The 23,291-nt window shown below is 30.9% G+C and overlaps 1 protein-coding gene across 1 annotated transcript; it reads left to right on the top strand.

The window, feature by feature from the left end:
- Positions 1-5,350: 5,350 nt before the first annotated feature.
- Positions 5,351-16,489, top strand: LOC134687345 (charged multivesicular body protein 2b-like). The gene is made up of 8 exons (XM_063547563.1): positions 5,351-5,533; positions 6,869-6,960; positions 8,814-8,855; positions 10,149-10,250; positions 11,623-11,673; positions 12,263-12,365; positions 13,783-13,889; positions 15,925-16,489. Exons 1-8 carry the CDS (start codon positions 5,500-5,502, stop codon positions 16,030-16,032), a joined length of 639 nt encoding a protein of 212 aa, XP_063403633.1. The 5' UTR covers positions 5,351-5,499; the 3' UTR covers positions 16,033-16,489.
- Positions 16,490-23,291: the final 6,802 nt, after the last annotated feature.

Raw genomic sequence — 23,291 nt, 5'->3', positions numbered from 1 at the left:
TGATATAGAGCTTATGGTATATTAAGATTTTCCTACATGGAAAAGATAGTCGTTTTAAGCTGCAAACAGTTGCAGTGAAATATATATAAAAAAAGGTTACGTTATAGGAACACATGTACATTTTCACTCATATTCAATACGTTATTTATGGACCTGTTACATTGTATTGACACTCGGTGAATCTAAATAGGTCCACATATAACGTATCGTCAAAAGTCAAATGTCCATAATTGATAAATATGTATCCAAAAGAAAACATATTAAACCAAATTCACAATAGATCAAATCATTTTTAAACTTCAATATTATTTTAACGACTTAATTTCTTGACTTGTTCATCGAAGATTGTTAGCAAATGATAAATCAATTTAACATTTAAAACCGTACGTGATGCACCAAATTTATTATTATGTGTTAAAGTCTATTTTGAATAGAAACAATTGTGTGTATAGAGAGCAACTCTGACTTTTAAACCATTGTTTTACCCTCGTGGCGTTATAAAAACAATTAAAGTATTGTATGAACAATATGTTTTAATGAGGGATCCTTCGTTTCTGTATTCTTATTTTTCTATGCCATTTTCTTCAGTTTTCTTTATAATGTGTGTCCCTTATAATATATATTCTTTAAATATAACCACCTCATTATTCTCTATTCTTATTTTTTTCCTTTTTTCTCTCCATTATTTATATTTCTTGTCAATTATCATAGTCTCTATTCTGTAAACATGATACACACCCCGTATAATGGAATGACACAACAATGAAAGAAAGAAACAAATTATAAACATGTTTTGAGCACAATATCAAAATATTATAAATATATAACAATGGTATTTACCAATATGGAGTCACACTGCAATCAAAATAAATCCTTGTACATGTTGTATTTGATAATAATTAGAATGTCACATGCTTGCCAATGTGACAATCACCCATCTAATACTGAAAAACAAAGTTCTATGATGTACATAACATAGTATTTAATATATTCATAAGATTAAGTAATGTATACTTGTAAGATGTAACAGGTGTTTCCAAAACATATGATTCAACTAAATATTTACTATTGATTATGTTGACTTCCGGTACGTTTTGCTGAGGAAGCTTTTCAGCTTTTTCCTCAGCCATGCCAACAAAATACAACTTAAAAAAATACGTTTTTCTGTAAACCTTTGTTCGGCTTATTTGATACCAGAATAAAAAGATATGTAAAAACGCTCATCACACAAGACAAAACTGTCATTTTAGCAGAAAATAGTTATGTTTGATACCATATTTGAAGGCGTTTACTTAGATAACATAGTAAAATTGTAAAATGTGTGTTATTGAAGATGAATACCATTTTGTTCTTGTGTGTCCATCTTATAGATCTGTACGAACACAATTTTTACCAAAGTACTATTGTCATTGGCCTAATAATACCAAACTATTAAATTTACTACAAGCTTCTAGTAAGTCTCTTACGATCAAATTATGTAATTATGTAAAAGCTGCATGGAACATTCGATCTTCTATAGTCTCATAACTTAATTTATATGTCATTGTATCATACTATAATTGTTCTCTGTTGTCTTCATGTTTTATATTATGTAATATATGTTGTTAATTTTGCCATAGCATGTCTATGCTTTGCAATAAAGATTCATTCATAGACACACATGGGGAGGGGGTCATGTCATGATACATTTTAGGAAATAAATATCTTTATAAGTTCACAAAGAATAGAATATTCATTCATCTATTATACTTGAAGAGTTAAAACTTTTATAGTTTTTTAGTTTAAAAGTGTAGGTATGTCCCCCTTAAAATAAACGGAAGACTATGCGGACACTAATATCGTTACATTATTATTTGACCACTGATTAAAGAAAGAGTGTTTTCCTCTAAATTGCTGGTTTATCTGAAGGTCCTTTCGGCATAGATTTCGTACTACCAAACACACAAACTTATAACTACCAAATATATTTACTGTTGCATCCCCTGCAAATATACTCTATGTCGCAATCAAATGGCTGTCCAGATTGCCTTTTCCTGTGTAAACTGGACCCTTAAATTAAGAAAAAAATCATTGAATAAAAAAGTCATATTATCAGTTTATTGTCGATTTAAGAGTTTGAATGTATCTCGTATATCTTTCGCCTATCTTTTGAAGCTTCATTTGAATGTTCTTCTATTATATCTATATTTTATGAAAATTCAATGAGTTAACGTCCATTTAATAGCAGTGCGTTGGGATGATGAAAGTGTTTCTTTAATTAGTCATGTTAGTGGCGTCAAACAAATTGGTATTCTGAAAATACTCCAAAAAGTAAATTAAATTAGAAAATATTGAACTCCGAGAAAATTCTAAAAGGAAAGCCCTTAATCAATGGCAAAATGAAAAGCTCAAACACATCAAACCAATGGATAACAACTGTCATATTCTTGACTTGGTGTATAACGCGCTTTTTAGCAATCTGAAGTCCAGACATGACCCGTTGTAAAATGTTTAGTTTCATTCACTGTGGTATTCAGCAATCTCATGATATAAAAAATAAAAATAACATGCATGAATACCGAACTCCAAGAAAAATTCAAAACGGAAATCCCCTTATCAAACGGGAAATTCCAACCAAATGGGAAACAACAGTCCTATATATGTTTTTCATATTTACAAAACAACTGTTTGCCTCAGAAAATAAATCTTAAGACAAATACCTAAAGTCTATGTGTATGTTGATGTTCGATTCTTACTACATTTAAGGAAAAATAAAGAATGTACTCTGACTTGTAATTTGACCTTCCTGTATCTTTTTTTTATATTTTGGACAATTTTTTCTTTTTCTTAATATATGTTGCACCCCAAAATATCACACCCTATTCTTTAATTTTTAGTGCTGAGTCCCTTTTTTCTTCATTTATTTTTTACTTATTTTTCTTTATTCTGTATCTCTTTTCTGTACACACGATCCAGATTTTAATGTATTCACTCGTTGAATATATATGCATATAATTCAAGCAGACAAAGAATTTGAGAACAAACTGAATTTCACAACTCTGTTTACGGAGCAAAACAAATCGTTCCGACAATTCAAACATGGATCTCCTGAAGATAATTTACATTTACTGGCCTTCACCCGTTTCTCAAATTGAAAGTGCTGTATGTTGTTCAGCGGTAATTTAAAGCGGCTAGCAAACGAGAAAAAGACACTTAATCAGAAACTAAATGGAATATTGTCTTCACATAAAGAAAGTCTGACAATCAAACAATCGGGAAAACGTCATCTAGGCATCTTACTCGTCTAACCTACTGGTATGAAAATAATCAACGAGATATATGTTAGCATGAAGGGAAAAAAAGGGCAAGCAAACAAGAAAGTTTAGCATCAAGGACCACGAAGGTCAAGCAAATTAATATCATTATGTTAATTTTCCACAAGAGTGAGTACAAGGGAAAAACAAAATATTTTGTATTATTAAAAACTTATTATAACTTAAAGGGGCACTAGCTGTCAAATTCATCGATTTGACTCAAGTTCTCATATTAGATATACAACAATGTCAAACATTTATTCAAATTATAAAAAGTCTAAAATAAACAGCTAGCTAGTTCATTGACTCCATAATATGTAGTTTCGTTTACATATGTATTTTTTACGTATATACACTATCTAATTAATTATCGAGATAACCCGAAAATAACCGACGGTAAAAAAAAATACGATATAAATATAAAACTAATTATATAAAAATAATTATAAATATAAAAATAATTATAAATAAATAAATGAACCTCGTGCAAATGGATTTTTTTTCTGACCGGCAGTTTGATTTCATGTTTAAGGTTTAAAAAAAAAAAAAATTTCGATTTTACCATTCAAGTTAAGATGGCTCTTGAGTACAAAAATTTCAGCAAAAATATTTAACCATCATTTTTTCATTGCAAATTTAATTATTTAAACTATTAGTTATTCCTTTATGATATGGAACAAAAATCAACCCAGATGACTTTTAAAATGTTTCTATCATTGAAAAAGTTCCAAATTATCTCCCCTTTGTGCAAAAATACCATTTTTAGGCATTAAATTTGAAACATCTTTTTAAACTCATCGATCGGTGAGCTATATTGTTATGCCCCACCTACGAAAGTAGGGGGGCATTATGTTTTCTGGTCTGTGCGTCCGTTCGTCTGTTCGTCCGTTTGTCTGTTCGTCCGTTTGTCTGTTCGTTTGGTCGTCCGTCCGTCTGCCCCGCTTCAGGTTAAAGTTTTTGGTCAAGGTAGTTTTTGATGAAGTTGAAGTCCAATCGACTTTAAACTTGGTACACATGTTCCCTATGATATGATCTTTCTAACTTTAATGCCAAATTAGAGTTTTTACCCCAATGTCACAGTCCACTGAACATGGAAAATGATAGTGCGAGTGGGGCATTCGCGTACTGGGGACACATTCTTGTTTATTATAATTTTCAAATAAACTGTACATAAACTATAAATAATTGTAAAATTTAAGCGATTTCTGTAATTAGGTTATTTTTTTTATTTTGATATTACCTCTATTTCTCCTATTACATGTATTAGCTCAACAGAAAAAAAGGACATTAACAGAAATGTATGCTTCTTCCGGAGGCAGATTGTGAGTTTAATGAACGGTGACCCCATTTTTTTTTTAATTTAATTTTTCTTTTAAGTATATGATAAAGTTCATTTTATTAAAAATATCTATAGCGTAATCCTATATCAGAAAAAAAAGATTTATACCCAGGAGCCCCCTTAAAAATGATTTGTTGTTGGTCGCATTAAATTCTGGGGGATTTTTCATAAAATAGATATCATAAGATGTAGTTATGTGTGAAATTTAATTGTTTATTTGGCCATAACTTCGTGAGCGTTGTTTTCATTTTCTGATGGTTAAAACACAATTTCATTTTTCAGTACAATTCAGTTTAATCAAGTTGGTTAGAATACATAAAGCAAACTTTTTCGGTAATATTTCTTCGTTTTCACCTTTTCAGAAAACTAAAATGAGCGCGAAGAATATCATGACCAAATAAACAATAACACTTTTCGGCATCTTTAATAATAATATCATGGTATTTGTTTTACATGTATACGGCATTGTCCGTGTATTCAATAGTCAAGGTTATATGGTTTTTTTTTAAATATTGAGTTTAATTGAAATGATAGGAATTTATTTTGTCCCATGACTATAAAGTAAAAATTGACTCTTAAAATACCACAAACACGAGTGTGTTTTGAACGTAGTTTTCAATTTAGACTCGTTCACACATGCACATCGTATATAGGGTCGTCCTTGGTCATCATCGTGTTGTGTTATTTATGGTTTTTATCTTAACCAATCAATCTAGGTGTCGCTCTGGTTTGTTGCTTCCGGGTTTGTCACAATCATGTGAAGAAAACTGTGAATTTCATCATTTTGCTATTTAAAATAGGTTTAGTTGACTCATTTCTAAACAAAATTATACATATCAAGGTGTTAGCATACAAGAAGTTGAAGAAATGTCGTTCTTCTCAAAGAAACCAACTGTAGAACGTAAGATTATTTAAAACCATAAAAATAAACGGAAAACTGTACATAATTTTTTTCATAATCACTGTCAACGTATATTTGCGGCGTATATTTGTTCCACCTAACAGAAGTTCCAGTAGAAACTTTATTATAAACAATGTCATAATACCTGTACCTGATGGAACAAATATTCTATACTATTTATTCCGTTAGGAACATCTACTGTAATATTTACTCCTGTGGAAGTAATATTCCAGAATATTTTTTCCATTTGGAACTTATATTATAAAGGAACATCTATTCCGTGACATCACAACATATTATATTTTTTGTTTTCATAAACTACATATATTTAAAAAAAAAAATGTGTTTTTATATGAAATAATATAAAAAAAATGCAGGTGACAAATACTTTTGGCCATGTACATGTACTGTACATGTATTTATGCTATGGCGTGTACATTGTGAGTTGACTATACATTTCGTCATTTGTAGGTAATGTTAAATCTGCAAAAAAAGAAAACAAGACAAAAGTCTGTTAAGCTATTTATCTAAAGAAATAAGTGATTTTCAATCAAAGAAAAAGTTCTGTGTTTAATAGAGTATGAAAGTTTTCAACTCTATCTTATAAGAGGGGGGCCTTTAGTAGGACTCCATGATCAGGTGTTTTTAAGCTCAGGATATAGGGGTTAATCCTTGCGTGATCTACAAATTCTATTTTCCAATATCGGGTTGTCAGGATTTCATGATAAACACAGTCATGATAGGTTTAATCTATGTTTTGATGATAGATTTTAAAACTTGCTTGTTCCAATGGAATAGGACTCTTCATAGTTAGTTCAGCCATATTGGATAGGGGGCAGATTTTTAGGAAGGCGGTGGAAATAGTATGAAAGTGTGGGAAATCCTACATGTATGTGTGTTTCCAAGCACCATTTTTACCTCTGTTATGAAAATCTGCCCCCTATCCAATATGGCCGAACTATTGTACCTTGTCAAACAAAAATAAACTTGGAGTCGATTTGTTTCTCTGATGGTGGCCATGGTGAAATGTTTTGTTACTTTACCATGTATCTACATACATGTAGCTGATTCAAGTTCTAAGAAGTCTGATTAGAGAATAATATGCTTTTATTTGAGAAAGAATCAGTTTTAGATTAAACCAAATGGTCTGTCAAACATGTCAAGTGTGCAGTGTTTACATTGTGTATGCTCAATAGAAATACATTACATGAGGACAAGGAAAACAAGCATCTATTACAATGATTTGTAATGAAGTACATGTATATGTTTTATCCTATATAAACTATGTACACTACACATTTGCTACATATATATATTTAAATCTTATTATTTTAGAATCAATAAAACAGAATGACAGAGTTCTTAGAAAAACACAGAGAGATTTAGAAAGAGACAGACATAAGCTGGAACTTGAGGAAAAGAAACTTGTAATTAATTTATCAAATATTTTCTTACATGTCATATATCATGTATATGTATATATTTTAATTTAAACCGACACCCTTTACCATGTTTTCTACTATTCTCTATAAATTATCAGGGTTCTCAATAAGGCGAGTCCATGTACTCATCAAAATCTGTCTGGACTCACCATTTTTAAAACTGATCAGTCAGGGGTGGAACTTAAACATGTGATTTTAAAATCACTTCTTTGAGTGATTTTGACTGGGAAATATTTTAAATTTTCACACAGACTTCAAAATCACTGAAACAAGTAATTTGAGAAGTTAAAATTTAATCACTTAAATAAGTTTTATAAAATAAAATTGATATTTTTCCACAAGCTTGATTTTTTCATTGGTAAAAAGACCAGAATTCCATTGAAAAAACAGCTATGTACATGCAAAAATTGTCATTTGCTTGATAAGTCCACCAGTTTTTACAGTTTATTTGAATATGCAAAGACTGGAATAATTTGTAAATCAGGACATAACCTTAAAATAAATCATTCTAATTCTTCTAACACCAATCAGGTCACCTAATGTTGTTGACCTTTGTCTGTAAGACTAAGAGTAGTTAATGAATATTTGATTACAGAACAATTCCCAAAGGTACTTTTAAAAGCTTTAAAGCACTAACTTACTGCCCACGCCGCCAAGTCACTGGTGAAATTGAAAAAGATAAAGGGATAATTGATTTATGTAGGAAAATTATAGAAAAGTTTGTGAAAATATGGAAAGTCACTGAAATTAGCATTTGAAGAGCAAAGAAAACAACAAAATCACTTAAATAGGTGATAATTGAATACAAAGAAATCACTGAAATACATTTATGTAGGTGGTTATAAAATTGCTTGTTAAAGTAGCACCCCTGACTGCTGACGAGTCCACAGATGCATCAAGATTGAAATATTTTGTATAAACTGCACACAGTTTAACACAAATATCAATATTTTATAGCAAAAGTTTAAAATTTATCTGAATTTAATGTCATTTCATTGCTCTATTAGGAAATGGAGATTAAAACAATATAGGGTTATTGCATGAATATTGGGGAATATTGCTATGCAATAATACATTTTATGGCATAGCAATATAATATTTCCCACAGAAAGTAACCCAAAGTAAGCGTGCAATAAATTCCAATATTGCTCTAGTGTAATAAATCTCCAAAATTCATGAAGTCATCAATGACAAAATCTTAGTTTAAACCAATTTTTACTTTCAAATATTATATTGCTATACAATAAAAAGGTTATTGCATGAATATTGGGGAATATTGTCCCTCGTAGAACATAAATTGCACTCACAAGCTCGAGCTACAAATGTATATAAAATTCTACTCGAGACAATATTCCCCAATATTCATGCAATAACCCTATAATATTGTAATAAATTATTTTCTTCTTGCTGTTGGACTCATCATGGCCAAAAATTATGATATACAACATGTACAACAAATTACAACCACTGAAATACTGACTCCTGGCATGGAAAAAAGTAAAATAACAAATCTACAAAACTCTAACCTTAGACAGTTATGTTACACATTTAACAGTACAACATAAGATAAAAATCTCAGTCTTATCAGTTTCCAAGAAAATCACAACAATTTTACATCCTATTTGTCTAATAAGTGAAGAATAACAATATCACACAAAGCTAATTTTCATCATAAAAATAAAATTGGGAATGTGTCAAAGAAACAACAACCCAACCATAGAACAGACAACAGCAGAAGGTCTTCAATGCAGCGAGAAATTCCCACACCTAGATGCGTCCTTCAGTCTATGCCTATATGATGGTTTTGACTAAACAAATGAATGTTTTATATTTTACAGGAATTGGAAATTAAAAAAGCTGCTAAACAGAATAATAAACAGGTAAGAATTTGGTAAGGTAACTCAGGTTACTTCTACAATAAAAGATTAGGTAAATTCCCTACCAGTATACTTTTTACCTGTCCATGGCAAAGTTCAAATTTGAATATCACTTCCAGGTTCCCTTTGACAAGAATTCACTTGCCACAGGTGACATGATAGTGTTCTCCTGATGCCCTTAAAGATGTTAAAGCACTGGTGATATATTTCTTCCGTGGTGCTATCTTGGATGATTTTATAATAGAATGTATACATGGTATAGAGGGCCATGATCATGATGGTGCTTTATTTATTTGGAAAAATAATCTTGTTAATTTCCATGGTGCATTTTGAAAATTCTGAAGAAAACACTGAATGAAATGGAAACCTAAAACAATGTTGTTATAAAAAGGATAAATAAACAATTTTAACATCTTGTATTTTGTTCAAAAGGCAAATCGTATTCTACAATCCCTACACCAGGACCATGAACATTGTAACTCAAGGAAATTTATATTTTCCCTTCAAAAAATTGATGGAGACAATTGCATTTGAATATAGAAAAGAAGATGTGGTATGATTGCCAATGAGACAAACCTTTACATTAGACCAAATGACACAAACCTTTACATTAGACCGAATGACACAAATTTAGCAATTATTGGTCACTGTACAGCCTTCAACAATGAGCAAAGCCCATACTGCAAAGTCAGCTATGAAATAAAAATGTAAAACAATGCAAAAGAGAAAACTAAGGGCCTATTTTATGTACAAAATATGAAAGAAAAAAAATATGTAACACATAAACAAACGACAACCACTGAATTACAGATTCCTGACTTGGGTCAGGCACATATCTACGAAATGTTGCGGGGTTAAATATGTTAGCTGGGTGTTCTCTTTACTTGCAATAGGACCAGTGATTAGAAATTCAACAATTTATTAGGATCAAAGAATTTTTATGAAACAAAAGGTTATTTGATATTGAAAGGGACATTTTGATAGAGAAATATTAAGATAATATAAAAAAGAAGATGTGGTATGATTGCCAATGAGACAAGTATCCACAAAAGACCAAAATGACACAAACCATTAACATAAGTAATTTATATCTAAGTAATCAATAGTATTGTACTTGAAAGTTTGTGTAATTCATTGAAGATTGAAATTGACATTGCTCACATTATTATATAGAATGTTATTAAAAAACAACATCAATTTTGTTATCTGCAAAATATGTTCAATTTGCATGAATGATTAATTATATAACAGTATTTAAAACACAGGTGTCTAACTGAATTCTCTTACTTATTTTAGGCATGTGTAGTTCTAGCAAAACAATTAGTAAATTTGAGGAAACAGAAGACAAAGAGTTTTGCAATGGGCAGCAAAGTAGGAGCAATAGGCAATCAACAGAAGGTAAGAATTATGACAAAACATAAGTAAGCCGTATTTTTATTACAGCTTAAGGAGGTAGACCTAGGTTAAGGGAAATAACTCATAAAATCATCAGTTTGTGTCAACCATTTTCAAAAAATATATTCTAAGCTTCTAGGTTACATTGTACATAGATTATTTTCAATCTGTGTCAGGTAAATGTTTAAAATACATTGATGAATTTGACTTTTACAAACGCTTAACTAATTTAAAGAGTTATCTCCCTGACCAAAGGTTTACCCCCTTAACTCCTTATGTGTGTTGTTTAAATCTGGTAATATTGTATTTGCCAGATAACCACAAAAGCTGCTTTAAATTCAGAAATACATAAGTCAATCTTTTTGCCACATGATCATGAATTTAAAATTGAGAACAGAGATGGGGATTGAAGAGACAACAACCCAACCATAGATCAGACAACAGCCAAAGGCCACCAATTGGTCATCAATGTAGAGAGAAACTCCTGCACCTGGAGGTGTCTTTCAGCTGGCCCCAGAACAAATATGTAAAATCATACAAGACAAGCAAAGGCCAGAGACTTCTGACTTGGAACAGGCGCAAGTTGTCGCCTGGTTAAACTTGTTTTTTGTTTACCAAACTATCAGTATTTTCACTATTGTTAGTCTAAGTCTTTCAGTGGGTATATAAGTGAAATATACGGTTCACTGAGTTAAGTAACACATTTTTATTCATTTAGAGAATTTCTATTAATTAAATGACAATTTGAGTTACAATATAACTGAATGTGCATTGAAAGAATATGATATTAAAAGGAGACGTGTTATGATTGCCAGTGAAACAACTATCCCCCAAAGATCAGACAAAGTGGATGAAAGCAGAAAATCAAATCTAAAATGTTTCAACATGAAAAGTATGAAACAATTCAATTGAGAAAATAAAGGCCCTAATTCATAACAAAACAGTTTACAAAAAGCAAATATCAATGAACATGACAGGCTTGAACCAATAACACCACTGAATTACAGACCCCTGACTTGGGACAGGTGCATATAGAATGGCTGGGTAAATCATGTCCTAACATTGGAGAATGGTGTAACCGTACAACATAAGAACAAATTAGAAATCTCATGAGATGAATACAAAGCAGAAATACATTTACAATGCAATAGGACCACAAACAAGACGTGACAGGGTATTTATACATCCCTTACAAAAAATATGCACAACATAAATAATTGAGATTACTCACAGTTACTGACGGATGAGTTTGTTTTCCAATCAACTTAGTTAAACAAAATTAGATTGATAGAAATGTTAATTAGAACTGCATTGCTAGACTTACAATGGTACATGTATCTGAAGCAATTTACACTATTTGAATGTTTTATTTCAGTTAATGCATTCTAATATGAAGATGGCTGGTGCAATGGGAACTACCACAAAGGTAAGAGTAATGGCAGATGTGCTTTATTTGGTTCTCTGTTTTGTGTCGCATGAATGCATAATTAGGCAATTACACATTGGCGAAGTAATAATATAAAAATATTTGTGTTAATGCATTTGCTCTATTGACAACTCATCTTAACCAACATGCAACAAATATTTGTATATTAAGGGAAATAACTCAAGATTTATTCTGAAATTTTGTAGGTTTCATGGATCTAATGACTAAATGGGATTCACAATGTTGTTGTTGGAAAATGTAGTCTGTTTCCCATCCAGTATTTTATTCGTGGTTGTTTTTATGAAATGTGGAATCTTGTTGATCATTGCCAATTTAATCTTTGAAGAATGAAAACTGTTGATTTTCTCTCTCATGTCTCTGTTGTACTATTGTTTTTGTCTTATTTTGTTGTTTACTTTTTTGTCTGTGAACCCCAGTTCACATACATGCTTTGTACTTGTATTTTTGTCAATTTGATAATTGTTTTTTAATTGAATAAAAAATAATAATACAAAATGTTTATTTCATATTTCCAAAAAATAAAAATACAAAATGTTAATTTCATAATTCATGAAATTATATTTTACAGACAATGCAACAGATGAATAAAGTTATGGATCCAGTAAAAATGGCAAAGACAATGCAAGACTTTGAAAGAGAGAATGCTAAAATGGGAATGACAGAAGAAATGGGTAAGCTATTTGTAGATTATTGTAGAGATGACCAATGATAATCTGTCTATTGCTAATTTACCATTGACGCTTTTATTAATTTCATTGTATATCGCTCTACTGTGCTGAGAAAGGAAATTATCAGTCAGTAAGATCTAAGGAAATTTGGTAAAATAATGATAATTTATGATATACTTGAAAATAAATGTTTAAGAGAAGGTTAATAATCTCAGTCTGCACCAAAATCTTTCACACTGCTAGTCTTGAGAACAATTTTCTAACATTTTTATTATAAGTAAGAACAAAAATTTGCATAGGTCCAAAGAAAGCCCCTCCCCCCTTAGAAATAATCTGAAAAAAAATGAAAAAAGGAAAGTTAATTTGAACTTAAATAGCCTTTTAAGTTGTAATTTCTTAATGAAATTTATGAAACTTGCCAGATTTTTTTTTAAAGATTAACTCACAGCTGACTGAATAAATTTAGCAATATTTTCAAATTCTTTGTCTCATTTATTTACTGATGAATGGACCTAAGTTTAATTTGCAGTTAGCTTCAAGAAAGATTCAAATGATGAAGTATAATTCTATTAAATCATTCTGGAAATTTAAGAAATTTGCACAGAAGCTTGTTTATAAAATAAAGAAAATCAGCTATTCTAATCAGTCAGGACTTATTTTGCATTTAAAATTGAAACTGTCTGAATTAATGGTTTATAGAAATAAATATCTTGTTAAACTATCTTTGATTAATGAAAATATGGTAGATGTTTTATTTTTTATGATAAAGCAACCTTTATTTTTTTTTTCATTTTTCAGTATTTACTGAATCCGAATAAACTTGTTTAGCATTTTGAATTTGCATATAGTCTTGTATTTAACTTTTGATACATAGATATAACTTGTTCATTCCATCATATAATTAGGAACATTAATCTCAGATAAACGCTTTGTGAAAATCAAGAAATAGCATTGGAGGAAAGAAATTATTAGATTCTTTAAATGTTTTCCCTATTTTACCATTTAAAGGCCTTTGCTATTTTTTTGTCTTTCAACATATTACACCTTCACTCTGGATTTTGCAGAACCAATTACAATATTTGATCCACATGATCCATAAGAAAAATATTCTTACAAAAAATATTTATAAAGTCATTTTTCATATTCCTGACTTTTTACTGGCAGTCAAGTAGGAGCAGCCAAAAGAAGTAAAATCTATTATATAATCAGTGCAACTTGGAATAAAAATTACTGTTTTCTGATAATTTTGTTGTGTATAGAAAACATTAAACAGTTAATCCATAATGTCCATATGTTCAACCACAAGATAAGTAACCTATTGAAAAATATGAAGAATGGTGCCAAAAGAGCATATTACAAATGTATGAGTATGGTTAAATTAGATTTTGATAGAATGTTATTTCTTCTTTTTGTTTTTTAGTAAATGACACATTAGATGATATTCTAACAGAATCAGGAGATGAAGAAGAAGAAGATGCAGTGGTATCACAGGTTCTGGATGAAATTGGTATTGAAATCTCAGGAAAGGTATGCAATTAAATATTTATTGAAAAATATAAAGGGACATAACTCCAGAATAGTGAAAGTCACTCAACCCGATATTCAAACTTGATATGTGTTTGGTGGTAGTTAGCAATGTGTTTAGGCCAAAAAAATATATGTCTGTTTCCTGCTTCCAAGGCAAACAAATCAGGGTCAATAGGTCGGGATTTTTTTAAATTTTTTTTTATAAATTTTTGCACTCCCTGTCAGGATTGCGGTCGGTTAAATGTCATGTTTGGTTATGGTCCTGTACCCCAAAATGATTTAGTCCCTTTAAAGAAGCTTAATTGAATAATCCTCCCAGTGCTGACATTTTTTAAACCTTAATTGTAGCACATTTGTGCTGGGAGCAGCCATTTTATTGTTTGGGCATAGTAAGATAAAGATCTGAATCGGACTGGTAACGATTTTTTTCCAGATTTGACTATAAAGATCTAGGGTCTGGGGGTTTGAGTCAGGGTCAGTCGGGAAACAGGAAACGGACATATATTTTTTTTTTTGCCTTATAGTCTTGTAATATAACATTGAGGTAAACTAATGCTAGAGAAGGGAAATTAATTTTGGGACTAACAAACAGACATACAGATGGACAATGATGTAACTTATTGCCTCAGTGGTCGTGGCAGAGGCATACAAATTAAATATATGGCTTTATTTTGATAGTATGTGAAGTCAGCAGGTTAATTTCTTAATTGAAAAATTTGAAGTAATAAAGTTTTATCTTGCTGATGATGATTTTAAGGGTTTTACAAAAAAAGATATAATTTGTACATCTCTGAATTAAAAACTAAATTGCCAGTATTCTTTTACTTCACTTTAAAAAAAACCAGGCATTGATATATACTTCATTTAATGCTTTTTCAACCCAAAAGATGGTGTTGGCAATTGTTTTTATACCCCCCACTTTAAAAAAGGGGGGTATACTGTTTTACCTCTGTCTGTCCTTCCGTCAGTCAGTCCGTCCGTCCCATGAATATTTTTCTTCGCATTTTTCTCAGTAACTACTATACAAGGATTTCTGAAATTTGGTTTCAGGATTTATATAAGTCAGCTTTACCGTGTGATGCGTTTTCAGATTGATCACTTGACAACTTCCTGTTTACCGAACACTTGTATGATTTTACACATGATAGCCAAGTTGAAAATTTTCGTCACATTTTTCTCAGGAACTACAATACAAGGATTTCTGAAATTTGGTTTCAGGATTTATATAAGTCAGCTATACCGTGCGATGCGTTTTCAGATTTATCACTCAACAACTTCCTGTTTACCGAACACTTGCATATTTGTACACTATTAATGTTAAACACTTGCGGCAAGGTTATCATCAGTGAGCAGTAGCTCGCAGTTTCACTTGTTATGTATTGGTTAGTTTCTGAAAACAAGTTAAAAGGGACATCTACTTAAATAATGGTGTTTTATTCATGATATCTCTCAATATAAACTGAATTAATGATAGCAGGGTGTCAAAAGAACCTTGAATTCCAAACTCATTTTTATCAATGAGACATGGGGGCTTCAGTGACTTAGTGGTCAAAGTAGTTGCACAAGCCATTTAATACTGAAGTTGTGAGTTCAAACCCCGCTCCTGCAGGTGCACTGGAATCTTAATGGACTTGGATTGACAGTTTTCCTATCAGTGTTCTGTGTTTTTCTCCTAGCACAATGGCTTCCTCCACCCATAAAAACTTGCGGCCTTGAAATAGACCAAAAGCGGTACAGAAAATCAAATCATTCAGATAACATTCAGACGTTCAGAGCATCATTAAATATTGAAGTCAGATTTATTTTAGAATGATCCCAGATGTCAAGTTGAAATAATCTTATTTTACTCAGTCTTCAGTTTTCTATGTTGTGTTTCATGTACTGTTGTCAATATTTTAATTGTTGATCATTTTTTGCCATGGCATTGTACATGTGTACTTGAATAATATTAATTAATTTTAATATCTCATCTTCAATAAATATTATGCAGAATTTGCCCTCTATTGACATTTTTTCTTATTTTATCCTTCTTTAGATGGTAGATGCACCTTCTGCGCACAGAGGAAAATTAGGAGAATCTTCCAAGTCAAGAGTCACGGACGATGATATAGAGAAACAATTAGCAGCACTGAAAGATTTATAGGTGTAGATCGTGTATATGTGTGAAAGTGTGTGGATGTGTGAGTGAAGCTCTGAGTGAATGATAACTGCATACAGTTTGATAAACGGTGATATTTTAATGTTTAAGAGCAAGCTAGTCTTGGCATTATTTATTTTACTGTCATTATTCTGTTGAAAAACAGACAATTGAATGAAGCATTTTCTAAAGAAGTAAAAACATTCAAAATGTGTCAAAGAAAATAAATTAAAAAAAAGACATATACAGGATATATTATCTTGTTAATGTCTTAAATTTAATTATAATAATAAATGTTTTAAAGAAAGATTTGTCTGAGTAGTAATATATAGTTTTCAACACTGCAACAAGTGTATTACGATACAGTTAAACTTTATTAATTAAAGCACAAGTCTTGCAGAGCTTTTGAATAATTAAAATTTTACTGTCGAGAGTAGAGAAATATTGTAATACACGAGTTATAGTGACGAATACGAATACTTTATTTCTCATAAAACTACAATTACATAGTTATAGAGAACATACATAAATATAACTATAAGGTACAATTTTTACAAGCATGTGTGAACAATACAATGAAATTAACTTGGAGGACTGACTTTCACATTTATAACTTTGATAAATTTACATAGTTTTTCTAATATTACAATATTACATGAATTAAACAGTTGATCAAACTTATAGATATTAGGGTTAGACCAGCAGTATGTAGGTAAAAATTTCTTTCTTTCAAACATAAAAGATCCACAATTCATAATATAATGGTATCTTGACAGAATCTGTTCCTCTGATGATTTTTATCATTCTTGTTCAAAGATTTTCAGAAACTTGTGTTCTTTATAGGTCATCAGACAAGGTCGCCTTTTTTCGTGACGTCACAATAGTAAAATTCAGAAGAAAAACAAAACATTTTGACGTCATAATCATTTGCAGAGAACAGATACTTTACTAGTGAGGAGAAATATCTTTCTCACGCCGGTCAGGAAATGTGAAAATAACACAAAATTTGAAAAAAGTAAATTCTTTATAAATTTCAGTCAATTAACACATGTTAATTAGTCCATGTATTGGTTTTAGAACTTTCAGAATTCATTTCATATTTAAAACTTTTTGTAAAGATACTTATGTCATATGAATTAGACTTCATTCTGTTTCCAAAAAAAGAAGCTATTTTTCTAGGACTTTCATTTATTGCATGAAAAATTGGAAGAGAAGTTTTTTCTTGAAGTTTTTGATTAACCTGTTGTACATCAGTTAAGAAGGATGTGATGTTCTCTTGATATTCAAGTTAATTAAGTGAATGTGTTTTTTTTGTATTACCACCTAAAATTTAAATTATTTTAATTTGTTTACAGGTTTGTTCCTTTGTGTAAATTTTGTTAACAATTTGTTGTTATTGAATTTGTTATTTGTGGATATGTATGTATGAAACATTTATATCATATTAAAGTAAATAACAAAATTAAAGGGCATTTGCTGTCAAGTGTTTGAATGACAGATATTTTAACTATTGTAGCCGCCCACTAAATCATAGTCAACCAATAAAACATAATATGCAAATCAATTGCAAACAAAACGAGGAAAAAGTATATTGTATTTTCATTTCACATTCTGTAATTTTTGAACTGATAATGCACTATCTGTAGTATGTTTAAATATTGCAGAAGTTGTGTAATTATTCTGGATTGTCATCTATTTAAATTTTTAATAAATTATCAAATCCAATTTTAAGATTGTTTATTATTTTTAGCTCACCTGGCTTACAGGGCCAAGTGAGCTTTTCTCATCACTTGGCGTTCAGGGTCGTTAACTTTTATAAAAATCTTCTTCTCTGAAACTACAGGGCTAAAGTAAATCAAACTTGGCCACAATCATCATTGGGGTATCTAGTTTAAAAAATGTGTCCACCAAGGCTAAAAATAGAACATACAGGTAATATGCAGTTTTTATATGACCACATTTTTTTGGCATTGTATAATGCTATTGTGTAATCATGACGACGTTGTTTTGTGTAATCGTGACGACGTTGTTTTGTGTAATCATGACTACGTTGTTTTGTGAAATCATGACTACGTTGTTATGTGTAATCATGATCCGATATATACTCAATTAGATGCATAAACATTTCTTGAATAAAAAGCTCATTCCACGAATGAAAAATATAATTTAACTTACTTACCCCCAGTGCGCATTTTTTCCTGAAGATATGCATGTTGTTATCAATTATGGTACCTCAATCGGAGTTGAAAATTCTTTAAAACTGAGTATCCATCATAGCAGTACTTTGGCAATTGAAAGACTTTGAGTGTGAATTCACATTACTATTAGACGTGCCACGATACTTTACTACCCCAAATTCATGTATTTGGTTTTGATTTGTTATTCTCATCGGATTTTGATTTGTTATTCTCATCGGATTTTGTCTAAATTAATGCTTAGTCCGTTTCTGTGTGTGTTACATTTTAATGGTGTGTCGTTGTTCTCCTCTTATATTTAATGCGTTTCCCTTCGTTTTAATTTTATTACCCTGATTTTGTTTTTCGTCCATCGATTTACGAGTTTATAACAGCGGTATACTATTGTTGCCTTTATTATAACAAGTAAATCTTCTTTTCAGAAATTCATTTTTTTTTTTAATTCTAATAAAAAGTAAAGTTTAAACATAAATACAGTAAATGAATATTTGCAATTAACTGTCTTCGATTTATGTGTCAGAATGAAAATAGATAGTGCACTTGATTATAGGAATGCTTAAAGGTGCCGTGGTATAAATTTAATTGTAAAGTTCAGAGGTTATCCTAAATCTTTCAAACATTAAACGAAAACCTTTTAAGATTCCTCTTTTATGCTATGCGTGATACATGTTATTTAAAGTTGAATAAAGACAATTATTGAAAAAGTTTTAAATATGTCCTTGCGAAGTTCTGATTTCTAAGTTGATATAACATTTATGTAAGCAGTATATTGAATGCAGTAATTAATGTGGAGTTCTAAATTACCAAAATGTGACGCAAGTCTGAAGGACTCCCTTTTATTTTCAATGTTAAATATTTGTAATCTTTGTAGAAAATCTTCGTTTCTATGCCACACGTCCAATTATCCCGTTCCGAGGGGTCCTTAAACTGCTAATTGTAAATACATGTTCTATAAACTTATATTTTCCCATATTAAGGTAACTATTTTCAAGATACTTACACTGAGTAATTATTCAGGCATGAAACTGTGAAAAAATAAAAATAGCAAAAATACTGAACTCCGAGGAAAATTCAAAACGGAAAGGCCCTAATCAAATTAATGGCAAAATCAAAAGCTCTGAACATTAAAGGAATGGATAACAACTGGCATATTCCTGAGTTGGCACAGGCCTTTTTTATGTAGAAAATGGTGGATTAAACCTGGTTTTATAGATAACTAAACCTCTCAGTTGTATGACTGTCGCATCAAATTCTAGTGGATGTCAAGCACATATCTTCTCAAATAAATGAGACATTCATGATCAAAGTTCAAATTTCGCACACAAAACATCACTTTTTTCACTTTTACCACTTAATTTGTCAATATGTATATATTTTTCAACATAAAATTGAGAATGGAAATGGGGAATGTGTCAAAGAGACAACAACCCGACCAATTAAAAAAAAACAACAGCAGACGGTTACACACAGGTCTTCAATGTAGCGAGAAATTCCCGCACCCGGAGGCGTCCTTCAGCTGGCCCCTAAACAAATATATACTAATCAGTGATAATGAACGCCGTACTAATTTCCAAATTGTACACAAGAAACTAAAATTAAAATAATACAAGACTAACGAAGGCCAGAGGCTCCTGACTTGGGACAGGCGCAAAAATGCGGCGGGGTTAAACATATGTTTGTGAGATCTCAACCCTCCCCCTATGTATGTAAAGTCAATTGTATGACTTTTGTCTTCTCATTGGTATAAACCATACAGATTATCCTTGTATTTTATGCAAGAGATATCATACCTTAATACGGTATCGAGCTTCCACGGAACATTAACTTGTTTAACACAGAACACCTTAAAACAAAGGACTTACCATGCAGAGCTTTTGAAAACTTTTTAAAAATACCTGAAACACGCAATGTTACGTTTGATGTCACAGAAAAGAACGAAACCGATTATTTAACAAATTGATGTTTATTTAAAAATTAACATAATCAATTTCTGCTTTACTAAAGTGTGGATAGTGATATTTTAACATATACATTTTTTTACGGAACGCCATAGATGCCTTATGATAAGAATAATCATATACATATTAAATTAAAGGTTGACATATAGCCATTAGCAAATTTTCTATACTATAACGACATTTGACACTACTACTCGTGTCAATTTGCTTTATCACTAAAGTATATTTTTTTTATTATATAAAGACGTTTTCATATAACATCGAGTTATTGTTTCATACTATTCTGTCATTTCATTTTGACATAAAGATATCTTGATATACTAGTAACATGGAGCCTTTCTCATACTGATTTGTTATTTTACTATACAATTATGTGATAACAACTTCAGGGGTAGCGTATAGGAGTGTTGCACACATTTTTCCTTTGACAGAGGTTGTCTCTTCGTCAGACATTAATTAGGCCGCTATACAATATACATTTTAAAATCCCAAAATTCAACGAATTCCTCCAAAACGATAGCAAATTCTTCGGCTTCCATGATTCCAATGACTTCGACAATGTTTTTGTGTTTGAAGTTGAGAAAGGCTTCAAACTCAGTAGAGGTTTTGAGGACTACGCTTTTGATGTGGTGATAGCTTCTTCAGTAAGAGATACAACGTTTGAAAGTCCAAGGTTCAATAAAAATTCCATACCATTTAGACACATTTTTGGTGCCTTCATATGGAAGGGTCATATCAGCAGAAGATGCATATTTTGAAAGTAAAAACACGGATCGATAGAGAAACGTTCTGTGATGCCTGTTTGGAGAGGTCATATCAGCAGGTGATGTTGAAAGTAAAATAAGGTCGATGAGGAGGGGTCATATGAACATGGAATGTTAAAAGTAAAGAAAGGGTCGATAGAGACACTTTTAATGGTTCCCATAAGAAGGGTTTTATTAGCAGGTGATGTTAGGTCGATAACGACAATTATTGAGGTGTCTATAGGGAAGAGTTATATCAGAAGTTGGTGTAATAAATAAAGAAAGGGCCGATAGAGACACTTCTCTCTTGTTCAACTTTCACAAATAATTACCAAAAAAGGCTGAGTATGAAAATATATTCAACATGCTGAATGTATGGAACGCCATAGCTGTCTTATGTGTCTTTTTTATTGCTTTTCTATTATAAGATGGTGCTTTTCTATTATAAGATGGTGCTTTTCTATTATAAGATGATGGTTTTCTATTATAAGATGGTGCTTTTCTATTATAAGGTGATGGTTTTCTAATATAAGATGGTGCTTTTCTATTATAAGATGGTGGTTTTCTATTATAAGATGATGGTTTTCTATTATAAGATGGTGCTTTTCTATTATAAGATGATGGTTTTCTATTATAAGATGGTGCTTTTCTATTATAAGATGGTGCTTTTCTATTATAAGATGATGGTTTTCTTTTATAAGATGGTGCTTTTCTATTATAAGATGGTGGTTTTCTATTATAAGGTGGTTTTCTATTATAAGGTGCTTTTTTATTATAAGGTGGTTTTCTATTATAAGGTGCTTTTCTATTATAAGGTGCTTTTCTATTATAAGGTGCTTTTCTATTATAAGGTGCTTTTTTATTATAAGGTGCTTTTCTATTATAAGGTGCTTTTCTATTATAAGGTGCTTTTCTATTATAAGGTGCTTTTCTATTATAAGGTGCTTTTTTATTAACCCCCAGGGGTATAAATGTGCATTTCATTAATAAATAAATAAATTAAATAAATTAATAAAAACTTTGAGCTCAAAATATTGACTTGAGTAAGTTCACCAGCACACTAGAAGACCTGATATATAAAATATTTATTACATGTATTTAATTAGATTACTATCTAATTTTGACACCTGTCGTAATCACTAATCGAGCAAATAATCATTTCATTTAAGTTTTCACACCTGAGACATCAAATACATTTAATTGAATTAACTTATATAATCAGATGGCAATCAGAAAGATTACAGTGAATTGAACTTTTTATTAAAGAATGCCAAAACTGGCTCTCTCTTTTTTTTTAAAGATAAAACTAGATAGCTGACATGGATTAAATTAAAGTGAGACCACCAATCTGCCGGTATCAAATCATTTGAAAAAACAACAACAATGTATTCCAATATGACCTTTAACATCGAAGAAGTAAACTTGCATTCAGTCGTGTTCAGACACTTTACAATAGAAAATAATTACATTAGATGTAAGTTTCATTATAATACGTTATTCTGATTGGCTAACATGTTATTCCGTAAACAATTGCATCAGACAATAACATTTATCATGCATGATGACACGAGGTCCCACAAAAAAGTGCACAGGTGAATTAAATAAAACTGGATAGAAATCGTGTTTTCATGATTTTAGCTAAAAAAAATGTAATTATAAGTATTGAATACTTCTTTTTGAAACTTTATAGGGTTGTAAAAGCGTTGACCGTGCGTACATTTTTAGAATGAAGCGCTTCCGCGCTTCATACAAAATGTACTTCGGTCAACGCTTTTACCACCCAATAAATTTACAAAAAGAAGCATTCAATTCTTAAATAAAGGACGGGCATCGAACACAAAGTTACTTTTGTATAATACTGCACTGTCACTAACTAGTCTGTCACTATATTTAAATTTAAAATTGAGGCAAAATATATTCACCATTCGGTGAGGGGTCTGGCGGTCGATCAAGACCCCCAGAAGCCTTGAAAAAAAATACGCAAAATCGTGCATCCCGAGAGCTTCTCGGACTCTTAGGAGGCACATTATTTGAGTGTCCTTTCCCTTGGAACCTCAGTCTCCAAAAACAACAAAACACCAGCCAGGTTAAAGACATCAGCCAAGTTAAAAAATACCTCAGTCAAAACAGAAAGGTTGTATAAACACCGAAATCTACTAAGATTGAGGTATGCTGATAATGGCAGTCAAGGTCATCAGATACTTCTTACTGACAGTCAACATTCTGTGAAGAAAGAAAATCCTGTTAATATATTTAAAACCAAAGACCTAAAATACAATTATAGATGTGCGAATCTCTTCATGTATCATATATGTCTCTGTTAAACACATCGGCGAATGTGAATTCAGTCCGGTCAACTTTTTTTAGCA

This window comes from Mytilus trossulus, chromosome 10, assembly GCF_036588685.1.
Source record: "Mytilus trossulus isolate FHL-02 chromosome 10, PNRI_Mtr1.1.1.hap1, whole genome shotgun sequence".
Classification (NCBI taxonomy): Eukaryota; Metazoa; Mollusca; class Bivalvia; order Mytilida; family Mytilidae; genus Mytilus; species Mytilus trossulus.
Note: the sequence above shows the minus strand (reverse complement) of the source record. Positions and strands in the feature narration are given on the sequence as shown.

Coding starts and splice junctions, on each gene's coding strand:
- LOC134687345 (XM_063547563.1), top strand. CDS start 5,500: ATGTCGTTCTTCTCAAAGAAACCAACTGTAGAAC. Junction 10,251..11,622: donor CAATAGGCAATCAACAGAAG/GTAAGAATTATG, acceptor GTTTTATTTCAG/TTAATGCATTCTAATATGAA. Junction 12,366..13,782: donor GGGAATGACAGAAGAAATGG/GTAAGCTATTTG, acceptor TTTGTTTTTTAG/TAAATGACACATTAGATGAT.